The 17,933-nt window shown below is 36.7% G+C and overlaps 1 protein-coding gene and 1 long non-coding RNA gene across 49 annotated transcripts in view; one reads left to right on the top strand and one right to left on the bottom strand.

The window, feature by feature from the left end:
- The window catches only part of LOC127520210 (uncharacterized), an 84,210-nt gene extending 70,267 nt beyond the window's left edge, over nucleotides 1-13,943 (top strand). Inside the window, exons 3-4 of one of the 3 annotated variants that reach the window (XR_007932067.1) lie at nucleotides 3,733-4,128; nucleotides 5,190-5,369. This is a non-coding gene — a long non-coding RNA (uncharacterized LOC127520210). Of the gene's footprint in view, nucleotides 1-3,732; nucleotides 4,129-5,189; nucleotides 5,370-13,326 lie in introns of those variants that run through there. The other 2 variants (XR_007932065.1, XR_007932066.1) reach the window with 2 other exon arrangements.
- Nucleotides 1-17,933, bottom strand: part of LOC127520007 (NACHT, LRR and PYD domains-containing protein 12-like) — a 125,655-nt gene that overhangs the window by 71,598 nt on the left and 36,124 nt on the right. For 17 of the 46 annotated variants that reach the window (XM_051907881.1, XM_051907806.1, XM_051907841.1 and 14 more), the window contains exon 13: nucleotides 5,376-5,517. The exons of 12 other annotated variants lie outside the window; for them this stretch is intronic. In XM_051907881.1, the coding sequence (XP_051763841.1) occupies nucleotides 5,376-5,517 (142 nt within the window). Of the gene's footprint in view, nucleotides 1-3,559; nucleotides 3,589-5,375; nucleotides 5,547-7,602; nucleotides 7,774-11,213; nucleotides 11,385-13,910; nucleotides 14,082-17,933 lie in introns of all 46 variants that reach the window. 17 more of the 46 variants (XM_051907896.1, XM_051907933.1, XM_051908000.1 and 14 more) reach the window with 7 other exon arrangements.

Here is a 17,933-nt window from a genome sequence, read left to right as displayed (position 1 = left end):
ACATGAAAGAAAAATTGACAGCTCATTCAGTCAAACTGACAGATAAGCTTTATTTGTAGGGCAACCTTATGATTTGAAACGATTCGTTTCAGTCTTTTTAAATGGAAGTTCCCCAAGCCGGAAGTGCAACCCATAATTGGAAACGCAGTAGGCTAGTCAGGAATAAGGTGGATTGGCTTCAAGAGAAACTGGGGGAGGTTGTCGCTTGTCTGAAACCTCATCACTGATTGTTAGGGTTTAGTGTAGTGCCTCTAAACTTTCTGCTGATCTTGTGATACTGCAGCTTTTGCTCCAGCAGTGTCACGACAATCAGACCATTTGAAGAATTAAAAACATGCTGGACAATAAGTTTTTAACTACAGTATCAATCAGACACACACTGACATCAAGAATCAGCATATGAATCTCAGCAATGGTGACAATCAACAAAAAGCTTCATGCTGCAGTGCATTATTATATTAGTTTGACTGTTTGCTAAGATTGTGTAGCCTATAGGCCCTATTTGAGAATATGAACAATTAACACTTTGTTTTTCCTGCCATTCAATTACTATTCACTTGTAAATATACAAACATCTAAAATTCTGTGAAGCCATTCTGTTACGGCGAGCAAATATCATTGACTTTTATGTGTAAGACACAATCTAATTAGCCTAATTTATATTTTTAAATATTTTTAATGACCACAGAGTGTCAGAACCTCGGTTTAACGCCTCATCCAAATGATGGTGCTTTTTGATAGTATAGTGTCCCCGTCACTGCTGAGGCGTTAGGAACCACACAGACCACAGGGTGAGCGCCCCCTGCTGGCCTCACTAACACCTCTTTCAGCAGCAACCTAGGCCCTGTTTACACCTGGTATTAAGATGCGTTTTGGTCCATTGGATTACAAGTGGACGAGGGAGACATATACCCATTTACACCTTGTTTTAAGTCTCTTTTGTCCACTTTCGACCACTTCTGTCCTGATTTCTTCGAAGTAAATGTATGTTTTTTTCAGATCCTTAGATCTAATGGATGAAATAAGCTCACGCAAATTACATATGACCGTGAAAGGAGACAGAGAGAAACAGAGAGCAGCAGGTTTCGTTTCTGCTCTGACAGTCTTGACACCACGCTGAACGCTGTGAGTGTGTGTTAGAAATCAGGAATGGTGAAGAACATTGTGCTTTGTATGTTTTTCATCTTTTTAAACCAAACTTGGGTCTTCAGCCGACAAAGTTTAAATCCCGTCTAGTTAGCCCGCTTCCCATAATGTTTACGCATTAAGTCAGTAGGTGGAGAGTTTGCGGCCTTTTGTGGCTGTTTGAACTAGGGTTGCAAATGGGTGGAAAGTTTCCGGTAAATGTCCGGAAACTTTCCACGGGAACTTAACCTGAGGAATTTTGGAAATATTCCAATTTGGAAACTTACGGGAATTGGGAATTTACGGGAATTTATGAGAATTTATGGGAATTAATTGGAAATTTTGGGAAATTTATATAAATGTATAATATTTATATAAAATGTATCATATACAAACATAAATATAAACATTTTGTTTGGTCATAACATGAAATTTCTTTTTCGCATTCAATTAATTCTAATTTAATAAATGTTTAAAATATTTTTATTGAAACAGTTATGTTATTTATTTCAGTGTCACATGATCCTTCAGAAATCATTCTAATATGCTGATTTGATACTCAGTTATTGTCAATGGTGGAAACAGTTGTGCTGCTGAATATTTTTTTGGAACCTGTGATACTTTTTTCAGGATTCATTGATGAATAAAAAGTTAAAAAGAACAGCATTTATTCAAAACAGAAATCTTTTCTAACAATATCACGTTAATATCACTTTTTTATCAATTTCACACATCCTTGCTGAATAAAAGTATTAATTTCTTTCAAAAAAAAAAAATGACTGACCCCAAAATTTTGACTGGTAGTGTATATTGTTACAACAGATTTCTATTTTAAATAAATGCTGTTCTTTACATTTTTATTCATCAAAGAATCCTGAAAAAAAGTATCGCAAGTTATAAAAAATATTAAGCAGCACAACTGTTTCCAACATTGATAACGGAGTATCAAATCAGCATATTAGAATGATTTCTGAAGGATCATGTGACACTGAAGACTGGAGTAATGATGCTGAAAATTCAGCATTGCATCACAGAAATAAATGATATTTTAATGTATATTAAAATAGAAAACCATTATTTTAAATTGTGGTTATATTTCACAATATTACAGTTTTTTCTATATTTTTGATCAAATGTGTATGTTATGGACTGGGGGAATGCACAGTGCATGCAGGGGGTGTGGCCTCAATAGCTCTGCAGTAAGTAATGTGCTGTGTGAACGTCAGGGTAAAAACTGAAATTGCATTAAATCTGGTTGTTTTAACCAAAATTATGCCGCAAGATGTTTTTTTCAACTAAATTTAAGTACCCTGTTATAGGCTAATCTGCAATTTTGCAAATTCCCTGTTTTTGCCCATATGTTCCCGTTAATTCCCATGGAAAGTTTCCAGCTTTGAAAATTCCCGGAATTTTGCAACCCCAGTTTGAACACATTCGACCAAATGAGCTTTTCTACTATGAACATAATCCAGACAAATGGGTTTTCAACTACATGTGGAAGTGGTCGAAGGTGGACAAGCTCAAAACGTTTTACACCCCATTTATACCAGTATTTAACGTCATCCACTTGTGATCCGATCGACCTAAACACATCCGAATACCAGGTGGAAACAGGCCCTTAGTTTTCCCAGGTGGTCTCCCATCCACGTACAAACCAGTCTCAGCCCCGCTTAGCTTCAGTGGGCAACCAGTCTTGGCATACAGGGTGATATGGCTGCTGGCATATGAAGAGATATAGGCCAACTTGTGGTGATGTGATCATGTGATGACACAAATATGCACTTTAATCACAACCTTTTGCCTTTCACACACACCACAAAAAAATAATAATGAGACAACGGCAAATGTCCTCTTCAGATTTCAGCTTTAATCAAATGTCAGGAAGACATTAAAAACCATCATCATTAAATCCTATAAAACATCAAAGTCCCTGAAACACAGATTAAACTCAGCTGAAGATCACTGTACTGTTGATGTAGTGATTGTGTTGAGCTGCTCTCTTCACTGAGATGGATGATAAAAAAAACAATTCACAAATGCATGAATGAGAGGAAGACTTTATTAGATTTTTTACAAAAAAATCATGTACATTTATATACAGTAAAGTCCAGGAAAGGTCACGTGACTTCAGTGTTGATGATGATGTCTCTATAGTGGCTCCATATTCACCATAATCCATAGCTGTCAGTAAAATAAAACACAGACAGTAACATGTGCATTACTGCTGACACATCTGTTCAGAGGATCGACAAGGTCAAATTATTTTATTATATTATATGAATCAATACTTACAGCAGTGTCTCCAGTTTATAATGTGGATCATCTTTTAAAGCAGAGAGACTCTTCAAACTTGCATCTCCAACGTTATTCCCTTTCAGACCCAGTTCTCTGAGGTGTGAGTTTGATCTCAGAGCTGAAGTCAGAGCAGCACAACCTTCATCTGTGATATTACACTGACTCAACCTGCAGAACAACGACACAATCTCTCAGTTCAACTTAGAAAATGTGCAGAGCGGTACAAAAGATGTATGGATGACTAAGTAAACCTCAGTCGACTCGCTTTAGTCTAGAAAATGATCATCTTGAAATATTATTAACAATATAAAGGTTATTCTTGTTTACTTCATAAAATTTGGTAAAGATTTAAAAGCAAAAAGACACACGTGAACCACGAGCTGAAGAGACACATTTTAAAACTATACTAAAAGACCTGGGGACACTTGATATTCAACAATGTTTTTGATCTGTCTAGATTGACACTATTGTATGCGAACAGAACTGAGCTGGACGATTACGTCACTGTTTTCTCCAGTGCTGATATATAGATAAATTACCTAAATTAATAACTACTGATTTTTACAACAGAATGAATCAAAACTGAATTTAAGCTGGACAATGACCATTTTCTTTAAAAGCTGCTGTGCAGCCAAAATTATTTACCAGTTATCACTGTAAAGCTGCTTTGACACAATCTGCATTGTAAAAAGCACTATATAAATAAAGGTGTGGAGAAGGTTTTTGTCCAGGATATCCCTGTACTTGGCTGCATTCATCTTTCCCTCGATTGCAACCAGTCGTCCTGTCCCTGCAGCTGAAAAACACCCCACAGCATGATGCTGCCACCACCATGCTTCACTGTTGGGACTGTATTGGACAGGTGATGAGCAGTGCCTGGTTTTCTCCACATATACTGCTTAGAATTAAGGCCAAAAAGTTCTATCTTGGTCTCATCAGACCAGAGAATCTTATTTCTCACCATCTTGGAGTCCTTCAGGTGTTTTTTCATGTGTCTTGCACTGAGGAGAGGCTTCCGTCGGGCCACTCTGCCATAAAGCCCCGACTGGTGGAGGGCTGCAGTGATGGTTGACTTTCTACAACTTTCTCCCATCTCCCGACTGCATCTCTGGAGCTCAGCCACAGTGATCTTTGGGTTCTTCTTTACCTCTCTCACCAAGGCTCTTCTCCCCCAATAGCTCAGACGGCCAGCTCTAGGAAGGGTTCTGGTCGTCCCAAACGTCTTCCATTTAAGGATTATGGAGGCCACTGTGCTCTTAGGAACCTTAAGTGCAGCAGAAATTTTTTTGTAACCTTGGCCAGATCTGTGCCTTGCCACAATTCTGTCTCTGAGCTCTTCAGGCAGTTCCTTTGACCTCATGATTCTCATTTGCCCTGACATGCACTGTGAGCTGTAAGGTCTTATATAGACAGGTGTGTGGCTTTCCTAATCAAGTCCAATCAGTATAATCAAACACAGCTGGACTCAAATGAAGGTGTAGAACCATCTCAAGGATGATCAGAAGAAATGAACAGCACCTGAGTTAAATATATGAGTGTCACAGCAAAGGGTCTGAATACTTAGGACCATGTGATATTTCAGTTTTTCTTTTTTAATAAATCTGCAAAAATGTCAACAATTCTGTGTTTTTCTGTCAATATGGGGTGCTGTGTGTACATTAATGAGGAAAAAAAATGAACTTAAATGATTTTAGCAAATGGCTGCAATATAACAAAGAGTGAAAAATTTAAGAGGGTCTGAATACTTTCCGTACCCACTGTAAATAAAGGTGACTTGACTTGACCTTTTACTTGCTAAAAAACCTATAATCTATCAATCAGACAACAGAAGTAGTAGATTGTGTGTAACAGGTTTTTGATCATGTTGATAATTTAGATCAAATATGATACAATAGGAATTAAAGGCTTAAAATAACATTATTCTTGTTTCACTTAAGATTAAAGTATGATCTTACCACAGTTTCTCCAGTTTACAGTGAGGATCCTTCAGTCCATCAGAGAGCAGCGTCAGACCTCCATCTCCTATTATATTCCCAGACAGATTCAGTTCTCTGAGGTGTGAGTTTGATCTCAGAGCTGAAGCCAGAGCAGCACAACCTTCAGCTGTGATATTACAATCAAACAACCTGCAGAACAACAACACAATCTCTCAGTTCAGCAGAAACTACACAACCACAGAGAGACTGAGATATTAAATACTAAATCTGTGTGGGTTTAATGTTTTATTACTTTTTGTTTACTTTTTGCTTTATTGTGTGTTAAATGTAAATCACGATGGGAAAAATATAAGGATAATAATCCCTTAAAATAGTATTATTCTTGTTCAAATTAAGACCAAGTTCAAGACACCAAGATCAGTTTCTGAGTGGACTTCATCAACAGTTGTAGTGATTACAGTGGTTACATCAGCCACAACATTCAAATGTACACATGATCACAGAGCAAAAACAACATCATAATATTGCTGAAAAATAATAATCGTAAATAAAAATTCTCTAAAGTCTAATGCTAACAGGATGAGTGAATAGCTGTTGGCGCTCTGCCTTTATAAAGCAGCACCAAACGGCAATTACACTGAATCGTTCTTCTTCAGATTCTTGACTTGTCGTTGTCTGAACAAGCCCAACATAGAAGTCGCTATAGAAAAGCACCTCTTCAGCGGACGGAAACACAAGCTGCTTTTGTGAACGGCGCGCGCTCCACTGCTGTACGCGTTCCTGTGAGAAGACGTGACGTACAAGAGGCTGAGCTTGTGAGGCGCTAAAAACTGTCAAATACTGTTATTTATATTTATTAACGCTGTTATATATTGTTCATCCAAAGCATCACTGAAATATTTACTTTTTTTGTTTATTTATTTAAATAATAATAAAAAACGAATCTATTATTTTCTCTTCCTGTTATATTTTTCAATGATTCAATCAATGACATTACAAAGTGAAAATAATGCAGGTGTTTTTCATTGCACGTTTTTTAATATAAAAAAATCTTTCTGTTCTCATAATTTTTAGTGAAATTATTTGGTAGTCAGCATGTGTGTGTGTGTGTGTGTGTGTGTGTGTGAGAGGAGTGTAACGGTACACTAAAATGACGGTTTGGTACGTACCTCGGTATTAAAGTCACGGTTCGGTACAGATTTGGTACAGCAGGAAGGAGAAAACTAAACATAAAATTGCTTTTTTCTTTTTATTTAACAGTGGTTTATTAAATAAATTGTGTCTCTGTCTTTAAATAAATTCAATTACAGTTTGACCCATTTCAGAGGCGTCCAAAATCAGAATTTAAAATGGACTGAATAAAGCTCTCTACGAACTTGACGTGTGATGCCGCACTGACTGACATGAATGAATCACTGTCACACGCACACGCTCAGAGAAATATTGTAAATTACTGCATAATACATTTTTAACAAGCAGAATAATACAGTCACGATACACACAGTCTCACTTTTATCTGTCTTTTAACTATCATCGTGTTTCAAAGGACAAAAACATGAACTTTAACTATTGGCTTTACATCATAAATTCAGCTGTCACTTTACTTCGGCGTGAGGCTCTGTGCGGTCACACACTTGACACAGCTCTTGCTACAGTTCTGGTCAGACGTGCCATATTGGCCTATACATAACACAACAGCACTCTGGGTAACCACACCCCGCTCCATCCTCTGGCGGTACTGGTACGGTCCAACCGCGAGCACAAAACATGGAAATGGAAAAATAGGAATAATCACTTTCAGTTCAACTTAGAAAATGCGCAGAGCGGTGGGTCCCCAGGACCAGAGATGAGAACCACTGACATAAAATGCATATATAGATAAATTACCTAAATTAATAACTATTTTTTTTAACAACAGAATGAATCAATACTGAATTTAAGCTGGACAATGACACCATTTTCTTTAAAAGCTGCTGTGCAGCCAAAATTATTTACCAGGTTATCACTGTAAAGCCACTTTGACACAATCTGCATTGTAAAAAGCGCTATATAAATAAAGGTGACTTGATTTGACCTTTTACTTCCTAAAAAAACTATAAACTATCAATCAGACAAAAGAAGTAGTAGATTGTGTGCAACAGGTTTTTGATCATGTTGATAATTTAGATCGAATATGATACAATAGGAATTAAAGGCTTAAAATAACATTATTCTTGTTTCACTTAAGATTAAAGTATGATCTTACCACAGTTTCTCCAGTTTACAGTGAGGATCCTTCAGTCCATCAGAGAGCAGCGTCAGACCTCCACCTCCTATTATATTCCCAGTCAGATCCAGTTCTCTGAGGAGTGAGTTTGATCTCAGAGCTGAAGCCAGAGCAGCACAACCTTCAGCTGTGATATTACAATCAAACAACCTGCAGAACAACAACACAATCTCTCAGTTCAGCAGAAACTACACAATCACAGAGAGAATGAGATATTAAACACTAATTCTGTGTGGGTTTAATGTTTTTATTACTTTTTGTTTACTTTTTGCTTTATTGTGTGTTAAATGGAAATTACGATGGGAAAAATATAAGGATAATAATCCCTTAAAATAGTATTATTCTTGTTCAAATTAAGACCAAGTTCAAGACACCAAGATCAGTTTCTGAGTGGGCTTCATCAACAGTTGTAGTGATTACAGTGGTTACATCAGCCACAACATTCAAATGTACACATGATCACAGAGCAAAAACAACATCATAATATTGCTGAAAAATAATAATCGTAAATAAAAATTCTCCAAAGTCTAATGCTATAACAGGATGCGTGAATAGCTGTTGGCGCTCTGCCTTTATAAAGCAGCACCAAACGGCAATTACACTGAATCGTTCTTCTTCAGATTCTTGACTTGTCGTTGTCTGAACAAGCCCAACATAGAAGTCGCTATAGAAAAGCACCTCTTCAGCGGACGGAAACACAAGCTGCTTTTGTGAACGGCGCGCGCTCCGCTGCTGTACGCGTTCCTGTCAGAAGACGTGACGTACAAGAGGCTGAGCTTGTGAGGCGCTAAAAAACTGTCAAATACTGTTATTTATATATATTAACACTGTTATATATTGTTCATCCAAAGCATCACTGAAATATTTACTTTTTCTTTTCCTGTTATATTTTTCAATGATTCAATCAATGACATTACAAAGTGAAAATAATGCAGGTGTTTTTCATTGCACGTTTTTCAATATAAAAAATCTTTCTGTTTTTATAATTTTTAGTGAAATTATTTGGAAATTATTTGGTAGTCAGTCAGTGTGTCATCGTGTTTCGAAAGACAAAAACATGAACTTTAACTATTGGCTTTACATCATCAAGTCAGCTGTCACTTTACTTCGGCGTGAGGCTCTGTGCGGTCACACACTTGGCACAGCCCTTGCTACGCTTCTGGTCAGACGTGCCATATAGGCCTATACATAACACAACAGCACTCTGGGTAACCACACCCCGCTCCATCCGCCAGCGGTGCTGGTACAGTCCATCCGCAAGCACAAAACATGGAAATGGGAAAATAGGAATAATCACTTTCAGTTCAACTTAGAAAATGTGCAGAGCGGTGGGTCTCCAGGACCAGAGATGAGAACCACTAACATAAAATGCATATAAATATCAGTCGCCACTCTATATCTGTCAACAACATGATATTTAAATGCTTAGTTTTATTATCAAAGCCCTGTAGTTTTACAACATATTGTAATAACTGGCAGTTACTTAGTAAAAAATGGGGCTCACCGGAGCTATACTACGTTAGTATACTTGTACTCTGCTAAATGCTAGTATGAGCACTTGTGTCCCATACACTGCATGACCATGAGTGTCGCTATAGGCAGAATAAAACAGCAGGTAGCAGTATTGTCTTTTCTCCTCTTTATTCTGAACACAGAATAAGAACTACACAAGCAAGGCCAAATCGCCAAGTCCCTCCTGTACACATCTCTCTTCATGATGGTGAGAGCCACACTTTTTATAACCAGGTGGTAAATGAACCAAACCCACCCAAACTAACTTGAACATAAACACACATAACTTTGCTAAAGCAAAAACCCAACCATTTTGCTTAAATAATGCATAAATCAACTCAAAACAAACAAATACCCATAATGCAACCAGCTGCTGGTGTTGAATGTTGGGTCATTACAATATAATGAATGCAATACAATAATGATTGAGAGATGAACAAATAAATATTCTTTAAAAGTCTGATAGATCATATTTAATACATTTGAACTAGGGGTGTGCGATATAACGATTTTTGTTCGTGGACAATTAAAATGTCTCCACGATCTGCTTATGAAGAAATATTGTAGTATCGTGCTACAGTGCTTTCTATCAGTTGCAGTTCTAGTGCCTCCGTCTCAGCATACTGTTCAACGTGACGTACATTCACATTTTAACGCAGCGGTAGAGAGTAATATTCGCGGGACACTTCAATCCACAAAAGTTCATTATTTCATGTGCCTTGCCGGTTAAACTTTTCTTTTGTGTGCTGATGCGCCGTTCTGACATGCCACATGCGTTTTTTCAGAACGAGAACACACGAAGCGCACAGGCACTAAAACTGTCAAACAGCGCCTGATTGCTATGTTATCTTTAGAGTCCGATTGCTCTAATACTGTCAAATACACACAAAGTTTACATAAACATAGTTGGTTATGTCTAAAGTGAAAGTAAACATTTGAGAGAAAATTGGAATCAATGTATAATTTATACAGTGAAGTCTACTGTTTTATTTTTATATTTGGTCATTTAATTTTTTACTTGAATGCTACTGTTAAATACACCTACTGTAGCTGAAAAAATAAAGCATTTTATTAATTTCATTTGTATAATGTGTAGCCTATGTTTTTCTTCTTTTTTAATAACAAAGATAAAATAATGACAAAGATTTTTATCTTTGCCACTTTGGCCTAAATGTCTGCCATTTTTTATTTTTTTTTATTTTATATTTTGTTATTTTGTAAGGCTTTGTTTTTAAAATAGGGAAATTAGTTTGGCTGTAATGCTCAGTCACTTGCAAAATAGTAAAAACAACATGAAGAATCGTGATAAAATCGTGAATCTTGATTTTCCTGAAAAAAAATCGTGATATGATATTTTTGCCATATCGCCCACCTCTAATTTGAACATGATTTTTTAAAACAAACAAACAAAAAAGATGTATGGATAATTAAGTAAACCTCAGTCGACTCGCTTTAGTCCAGAAAATGATCATCTTGAATGACTAAAAATATAAAGGTTATTCTTGTTTACTTCATAAAATTCAGTAAAAATTTAAAAGCAAAAAGACACACGTGAACCACGAGCTGAAGAGACACATTTTAAAACTATACTAAAAGACCTGGGGACACTTGATATTCAACAATGTTTTGATCTGTCTAGATTGACACTATTGTATGAGAACTGAACTGAGCTGGACGATTACGTCACTGTTTTCTCCAGTGCTGATATATAGATAAATGAACTAAATTAATAACTATTGATTTTTACAACAGAATGAATCAATACTGAATTTAAGCTGGACAATGACACCATTTTCTTTAAAAGCTGCTGTGCAGCCAAAATTATTTACCAGTTATCACTGTAAAGCCGCTTTGACACAATCTGAATTGTAAAAAGCACTATATAAATAAAGGTGACTTGACTTGACCTTTTACTTCCTAAAAAAACTATAAACTATCAATCAGACAACAGAAGTAGTAGATTGTGTGTAACAGGTTTTTGATCATGTTGACAATTTAGATCAAATATGATACAATAGGAATTAAAGGCTTAAAATAATATTATTCTTGTTTCACTTAAGATTAATGTATGATCTTACTTCAGTGTCTCCAGTTTACAGTGAGGATCCTTCAGTCCGTCAGAGAGCAGCATCAGACATTCATCTCCTATTTTATTCCATGTCAGATCCAGTTCTCTGAGGTGCGAGTTTGATCTCAGAGCTGAAGCCAGAGCAGCACAACCTTCAGCTGTGATATAACACCCCCATAACCTGCAGAACAACGACACAATCTCTCAGTTCAGCAGAAACTACACAATCACAGAGAGACTGAGATATTAAATACTAAATCTGTGTGGGTTTAATGTTTTTATTACTTTTTGTTTACTTTTTGCTTTATTGTGTGTTAAATGTAAATTACGATGGGAAAAATATAATAATAATAATCCCTTAAAATGGTATTATTCTTGTTCAAATTAAGACCAAGTTCAAGACACCAAGATCAGTTTCAGAGTGGACTTCATCAACAGTTGTAGTGATTACAGTGGTTACATCAGCCACAACATTCAAATGTACACATGATCACAGAGCAAAAACAACATCATAATATTGCTGAAAAATAATAATTGTAAATAAAAATTCTCCAAAGTCTAATGCGAACAGGATGCGTGAATAGCTGTTGGCGCTCTGCCCTTATAAAGCAGCACCAAACTCCAATTACACTGAATCGTTCTTCTTCAGATTCTTGACTTGTCGTTGTCTGAACAAGCCCAACATAGAAGTCGCTATAGAAAAGCACCTCTTCAGCGGACGGAAACACAAGCTGCTTTTGTGAACGGCGCGCGCTCCGCTGCTGTACGCGTTCCTGTCAGAAGACATGACGTACAAGAGGCTGAGCTTGTGAGGCGCTAAAAACTGTCAAATACTTTTATTTATATATATTAACACTGTTATATATTGTTCATCCAAAGCATCACTGAAATATTTACTTTTTTTTTTGTTTATTTAAATAAAAATAAAAAACTGATCTATTATTTTCTCTTCCTGTTATATTTTTCAATGATTCAATCAATGACATTACAAAGTGAAAATAATGCAGGTGTTTTTCATTGCATGTTTTTCAATTTAAAAAATCTTTCTGTTTTTATAACTTTTAGTGAAATTATTTTGTAGTCAGTCAGAGTGTGTGTGTGTGTGTGTGTGTTAGGAGTGTAACGGTACACAAAAATGACCTCGGTATTGAAGTCACGGTTCGGTGCAGATTCAGTACAGCAGGAGGGAGAAAACTAAAATTGCTTTTTTCTTTTTATTAAACTGGTTTACTAAATAAACTGTGTCTCTGTTTTTAAATAAATTCCATTACAGTTTGACCCATTTCAAAGGCGTCCAAAATCAGAATTTAAAATGGACTAAATAAAGCTCTCTACGAACTTGACGTGTGATGCCGCACTGACTGACATGAATGAATCACTGTCACACGCACACGCTCAGAGAAATATTGAAAATTACTACATAATACATTTTTAACAAGCAGAATAATACAGTCACGATACACACAGTCTCACTTTCAGCTGTCTTTTAACTATCATTGTGTTGCGAAGGACAAAAACATGAACTTTAACTATTGGCTTTACATCATCAAGTCAGCTGTCACTTTACTTCGGCGTGAGGCTCTGTGCGGTCACACACTTGGCACAGCCCTTGCTACGCTTCTGGTCAGACGTGCCATATAAGCCTATACATAACACAACAGCACTCTGGGTAACCACACCCCGCTCCATCCGCTGGCGGTACTGGTACGGTCCAACTGTGAGCACAAAACATGGAAATGGAAAAATAGGAATAATCACTTTTTTCATTTCAACTTAGAAAATGTGCAGAGCGGTGGGTCCCCAGGACCAGAGATGAGAACCACTGACATAAAATGCATATAAATATCAGCCGCCACTCTATATCTGTCAACAACATGATATTTAAATGCTTCGTTTTATTATCAAAGCCCTGTAATTTTACAACATAATGAATGCAATACAATAATGATTGAGAGATGAACAAATAAATATTCTTTAAAAATCTGATAGATCATATTTAATACATTTGAACATGATTTTTTAAAACAAACAAATAAAAAGATGTATGGATGACTAAGTAAACCTCAGTCGACTCGCTTTAGTCCAGAAAATGATCATCTTGAAATATTACTAACAATATAAAGGTTATTCTTGTTTACTTCATAAAATTCAGTAAAGATTTAAAAGCAAAAAGACACACGTGAACCACGAGCTAAAGAGACACATTTTAAAACTATACTAAAAGACCTGGGGACACTTGATATTCAACTATGTTTTTGATCTGTCTGCATTGACACTATTGTATGAGAACTGAACTGAGCTGGACGATTACGTCACTGTTTTCTCCAGTGCTGATATATAGATAAATTACCTAAATTAATAACTATTGAGTTTTACAACAGAATGAATCAATACTGAATTTAAGCTGAACAATGACACCATTTTCTTTAAAAGCTGCTGTGCAGCCAAAATTATTTACCAGTTATCACTGTAAAGCTGCTTTGACACAATCTGAATTGTAAAAAGCACTATATAAATAAAGGTGACTTGACTTGACCTTTTAGTTTCTAAAAAAAAATATAAACTATCAATCAGACAAAAGAAGTAGTAGATTGTGTGTAACAGGTTTTTGATCATGTTGATAATTTAGATCAAATATGATACAATAGGAATTAAAGGCTTAAAATAACATTATTCTTGTTTCAGTAAGATTAAAGTATGATCTTACCTCAGTTTCTCCAGTTTACAGTGAGGATCCTTCAGTCCATCAGAGAGCAGCGTCAGACCTGGACCTCCTATTATATTATCAGACAGATTCAGTTCTCTGAGGAGTGAGTTTGATCTCAGAGCTGAAGCCAGAGCAGCACAACCTTCAGCTGTGATATTACAATTACCCAACCTGCAGAACAACGACACAATCTCTCAGTTCAGCAGAAACTACACAATCACAGAGAGACTGAGATATTAAATACTAAATCTGTGTGGGTTTAATGTTTTTATTACTTTTTGTTTACTTTTTGCTTTATTGTGTGTTAAATGGAAATTACGATGGGAAAAACATAAGGATAATAATCCCTTAAAATAGTATTATTCTTGTTCAAATTAGGACCAAGTTCAAGACACCAAGATCAGTTTCAGAGTAGACTTCATCAACAGTTGTAGTGATTACAGTGGTTACATCAGCCACAACATTCAAATGTACACATGATCACAGAGCAAAAACAACATCATAATATTGCTGAAAAATAATAATCATAAATAAAAATTCTCCAAAGTCTAATGCTAACAGGATGCGTGAATAGCGGTTGGCGCTCTGCCTTTATAAAGCAGCACCAAACTCCAATTACACTGAATCGTTCTTCTTCAGATTCTTGACTTGTCGTTGTCTGAACAAGCTCAACATAGAGGTCGCTATAGAAAAGCACCTCTTCAGCGGAAGGAAACACAAGCTGCTTTTGTGAACGGCGCGCGCTCCGCTGCTGTACGCGTTCCTGTGAGAAGACGTGACGTACAAGAGGCTGAGCTTGTGAGGCGCTAAAAAACTGTCAAATACTGTTATTTATATATATTAAGGCTGTTATACAGGTGCTGGTCATATAATTAGAATATCATCAAAAAGTTGATTTATTTCACTAACTCCATTAAAAAAGTGAAACTTGTATATTATATTAATTCATTACACACAGACTGATATATTTCAAATGTTTATTTCTTTTAATTTTGATGATTATAACTGACAATTAAGGAAAATCCCAAATTCAGTATCTCAGAAAATTAGAATATTGTGAAAAGGTTCAATATTGAAGACACCTGGTGCCACACTCTAATCAGCTAATTAACTCAAAACACCTGCAAAGGCCTTTAAATGGTCTCTCAGTCTAGTTCTGTAGGCTACACAATCATGGGGAAGACTGCTGACTTGACAGTTGTCCAAAAGACGACCATTGACACCTTGCACTAGGAGGGCAAGACACAAAAGGTCATTGCAAAAGAGGCTGGCTGTTCACAGAGCTCTGTGTCCAAGCACATTAAAAGAGAGGCGAAGGGAAGGAAACGATGTGGTAGAAAAAAGTGTACAAGCAATAGGGATAACCGCACCCTGGAGAGGATTGTGAAACAAAACCCATTCAAAATTGTGGGGGAGATTCACAAAGAGTGGACTGCAGCTGGAGTCAGTGCTTCAAGAACCACTACGCACAGACGTATGCAAGACATCGGTTTCAGCTGTCGCATTCCTTGTGTCAAGCCACTCTTGAACAACAGACAGTGTCAGAAGCGTCTCGCCTGGGCTAAAGACAAAAAGGACTGGACTGCTGCTGAGTGGTCCAAAGTTATGTTCTCTGATGAAAGTAAATTTAGCATTTCCTTTGGAAATCAGGGTCCCAGAGTCTGGAGGAAGAGAGGAGAGGCACACAATCCACGTTGCTTGAGGTCCAGTGTAAAGATCCCACAGTCAGTGATGGTTTGGGGTGCCATGTCATCTGTTGGTCCACTGTGTTTTCTGAGGTCCAAGGTCAACGCAGCCGTATACCAGGAAGTTTTAGAGCACTTCATGCTTCCTGCTGCTGACCAACTTTATGGAGATGCAGATTTCATTTTCCAACAGGACTTGGCACCTGCACACAGTGCCAAAGCTACCAGTACCTGGTTTAAGGACCATGGTATCCCTGTTCTTAATTGGCCAGCAAACTCGCCTGACCTTAACCCCACAGAAAATCTATGGGGTATTGTGAAGAGGAAGATGCGATATGCCAGACCCAACAATGCAGAAGAGCTGAAGGCCACTATCAGAGCAACCTGGGCTCTTATAACACCTGAGCAGTGCCACAGACTGATCGACTCCATGCCACGCCGCATTGCTGCAGTAATTCAGGCAAAAGGAGCCCCAACTAAGTACTGAGTGCTGTACATGCTCATACTTTTCATGTTCATACATTTCAGTTGGCCAAGATTTCTAAAAATCCTTTCTTTGTATTGTATTTTATAGATAATGGTAACACATTCCAGAGTGCAGGAGCCACAACAGAAAAAAGTGCAGTATTCACTACGCCTCAGCCGAGACCGTGGGACGGTTAGGAGGAGCATAGTCTGAGAGGAGCGCAGATGACGTTGAGACTGGTAAGGGATTAACATGTCCTTTATATACTCAGGAGCCTGATCATGCAATGCTTTGTAGACAAACATTAACACCTTGTATTGTATTCTGTATTTTACAGGTAACCAGTGAAGAGATATCAATATGATCCCGTTTTCTGGTGTTTGTTAAGATTCTTGCTGCAGTGTTTTGGACATACTGAAGACGAGCAACCAGGGATTCACTTATACCTGCATTACAATAATCCAACAATGTGGAAATAAAGGCATGCAAAACGGTCTCCAAGTCCTTGTTTGAAAGGATAGGTTTCAGTTTAGACATTTTTCTTAACTGAAAGAAAGCTGTTTTCACAATGCTGTTAACTTGACAATCAAAGCGAATTTCAGAATCGAATATTACTAGATTCTTTACATAACTATGCATATTGTTGGACAAAGGTCCATAACTTTCAACTAGATGTTTGTTCCCAAACATAATAAACTCAGTTTTATCCTCATTTAGTTGTAAAATATTATTTGCTAGCCATTCCTTTACCTCAGTCAAACACAAAGATGTACAGCCATCACACTCCAAAGGAAAATACAATTGTAGATCATCAGCATACAAGTGATAATTAATATTGTATTGCCTAAAAATTGACCAAGGGTAACATATATAATGAAAATAAAGTCAGACCAAGAATTGATCCTTGAGGAACCCCCAAGAGATAGTTGCAGATGCAGAAACATCATTTCCAATTTTAACAGATCATGTCCTCTCATGCAGATAAGAGGAAAACCACTTAAGGGCTACATTTTTAATCCCAACATAATCTCTGAGGCATTCATTAAAATCACATGATCCAAAGTATTGAAGGCTGCACTTAAATCTAACATCAAGGCAACAATTTTCCTGGAGTCAATACTTAACAAGATATTGTTTGTAACCTTTAATATTGTTGATTTTGTACTATGTTTGGTTCTAAATCCAGAAGGAAAAATATCCATTATGTTATTTCCAATCAAAAAGTCAACAAGTTGATTATGGACAACTTTCTCTAGGATCTTATTCATAAAAGGCAATTTAGAGATAGGCCTAAACAATTTTAAAATCCTGGAAACTAAGTTCATCTTCTTTAAGAGTGGTTCAATAATAGCATGCTTAAACCCTAATGGTACAGTGCCATAAAATAAACCACTGTTAATAATCGATAATACACTGGGACCAATAGTTTCTACCACCTCCTTAAACAATCGGGATAGGAGAATGTCATAAAGAGAGGTAGTCGGCTTTAAATGCAATATTATATTTTCCAACAGAGCTAATGCAATCGATTCAAATTTACTCAAACAATGAGATGGATTTATTTTATCGGCTACAACATTCCCTACTGGCACAATATCCGACCGAATAAGATTAACCTTGTCAATAAAAAACATTAAAAAAAACTCTCACACAGATCCTTAGACGGAGTAGGGGAAAAATTAATAGACAGACTCAACACTTTATCTATGGTTGAAAACAATACCTTTGGGTTATTTGAATTATGTGATATAATTCGTGAAAAATATGAAGATCTAGCAGCTTGACCAGCATTTTGATAGTTTGATAGAGATTCTCTAAAAATATCATAAGACACTTGCAATTTATCTTTAAGCCGCTCTGCATGCCGACAAA

The sequence above is a fragment of the Ctenopharyngodon idella genome, chromosome 1 (assembly GCF_019924925.1).
Source record: "Ctenopharyngodon idella isolate HZGC_01 chromosome 1, HZGC01, whole genome shotgun sequence".
Classification (NCBI taxonomy): Eukaryota; Metazoa; Chordata; class Actinopteri; order Cypriniformes; family Xenocyprididae; genus Ctenopharyngodon; species Ctenopharyngodon idella.
Note: the sequence above shows the minus strand (reverse complement) of the source record. Positions and strands in the feature narration are given on the sequence as shown.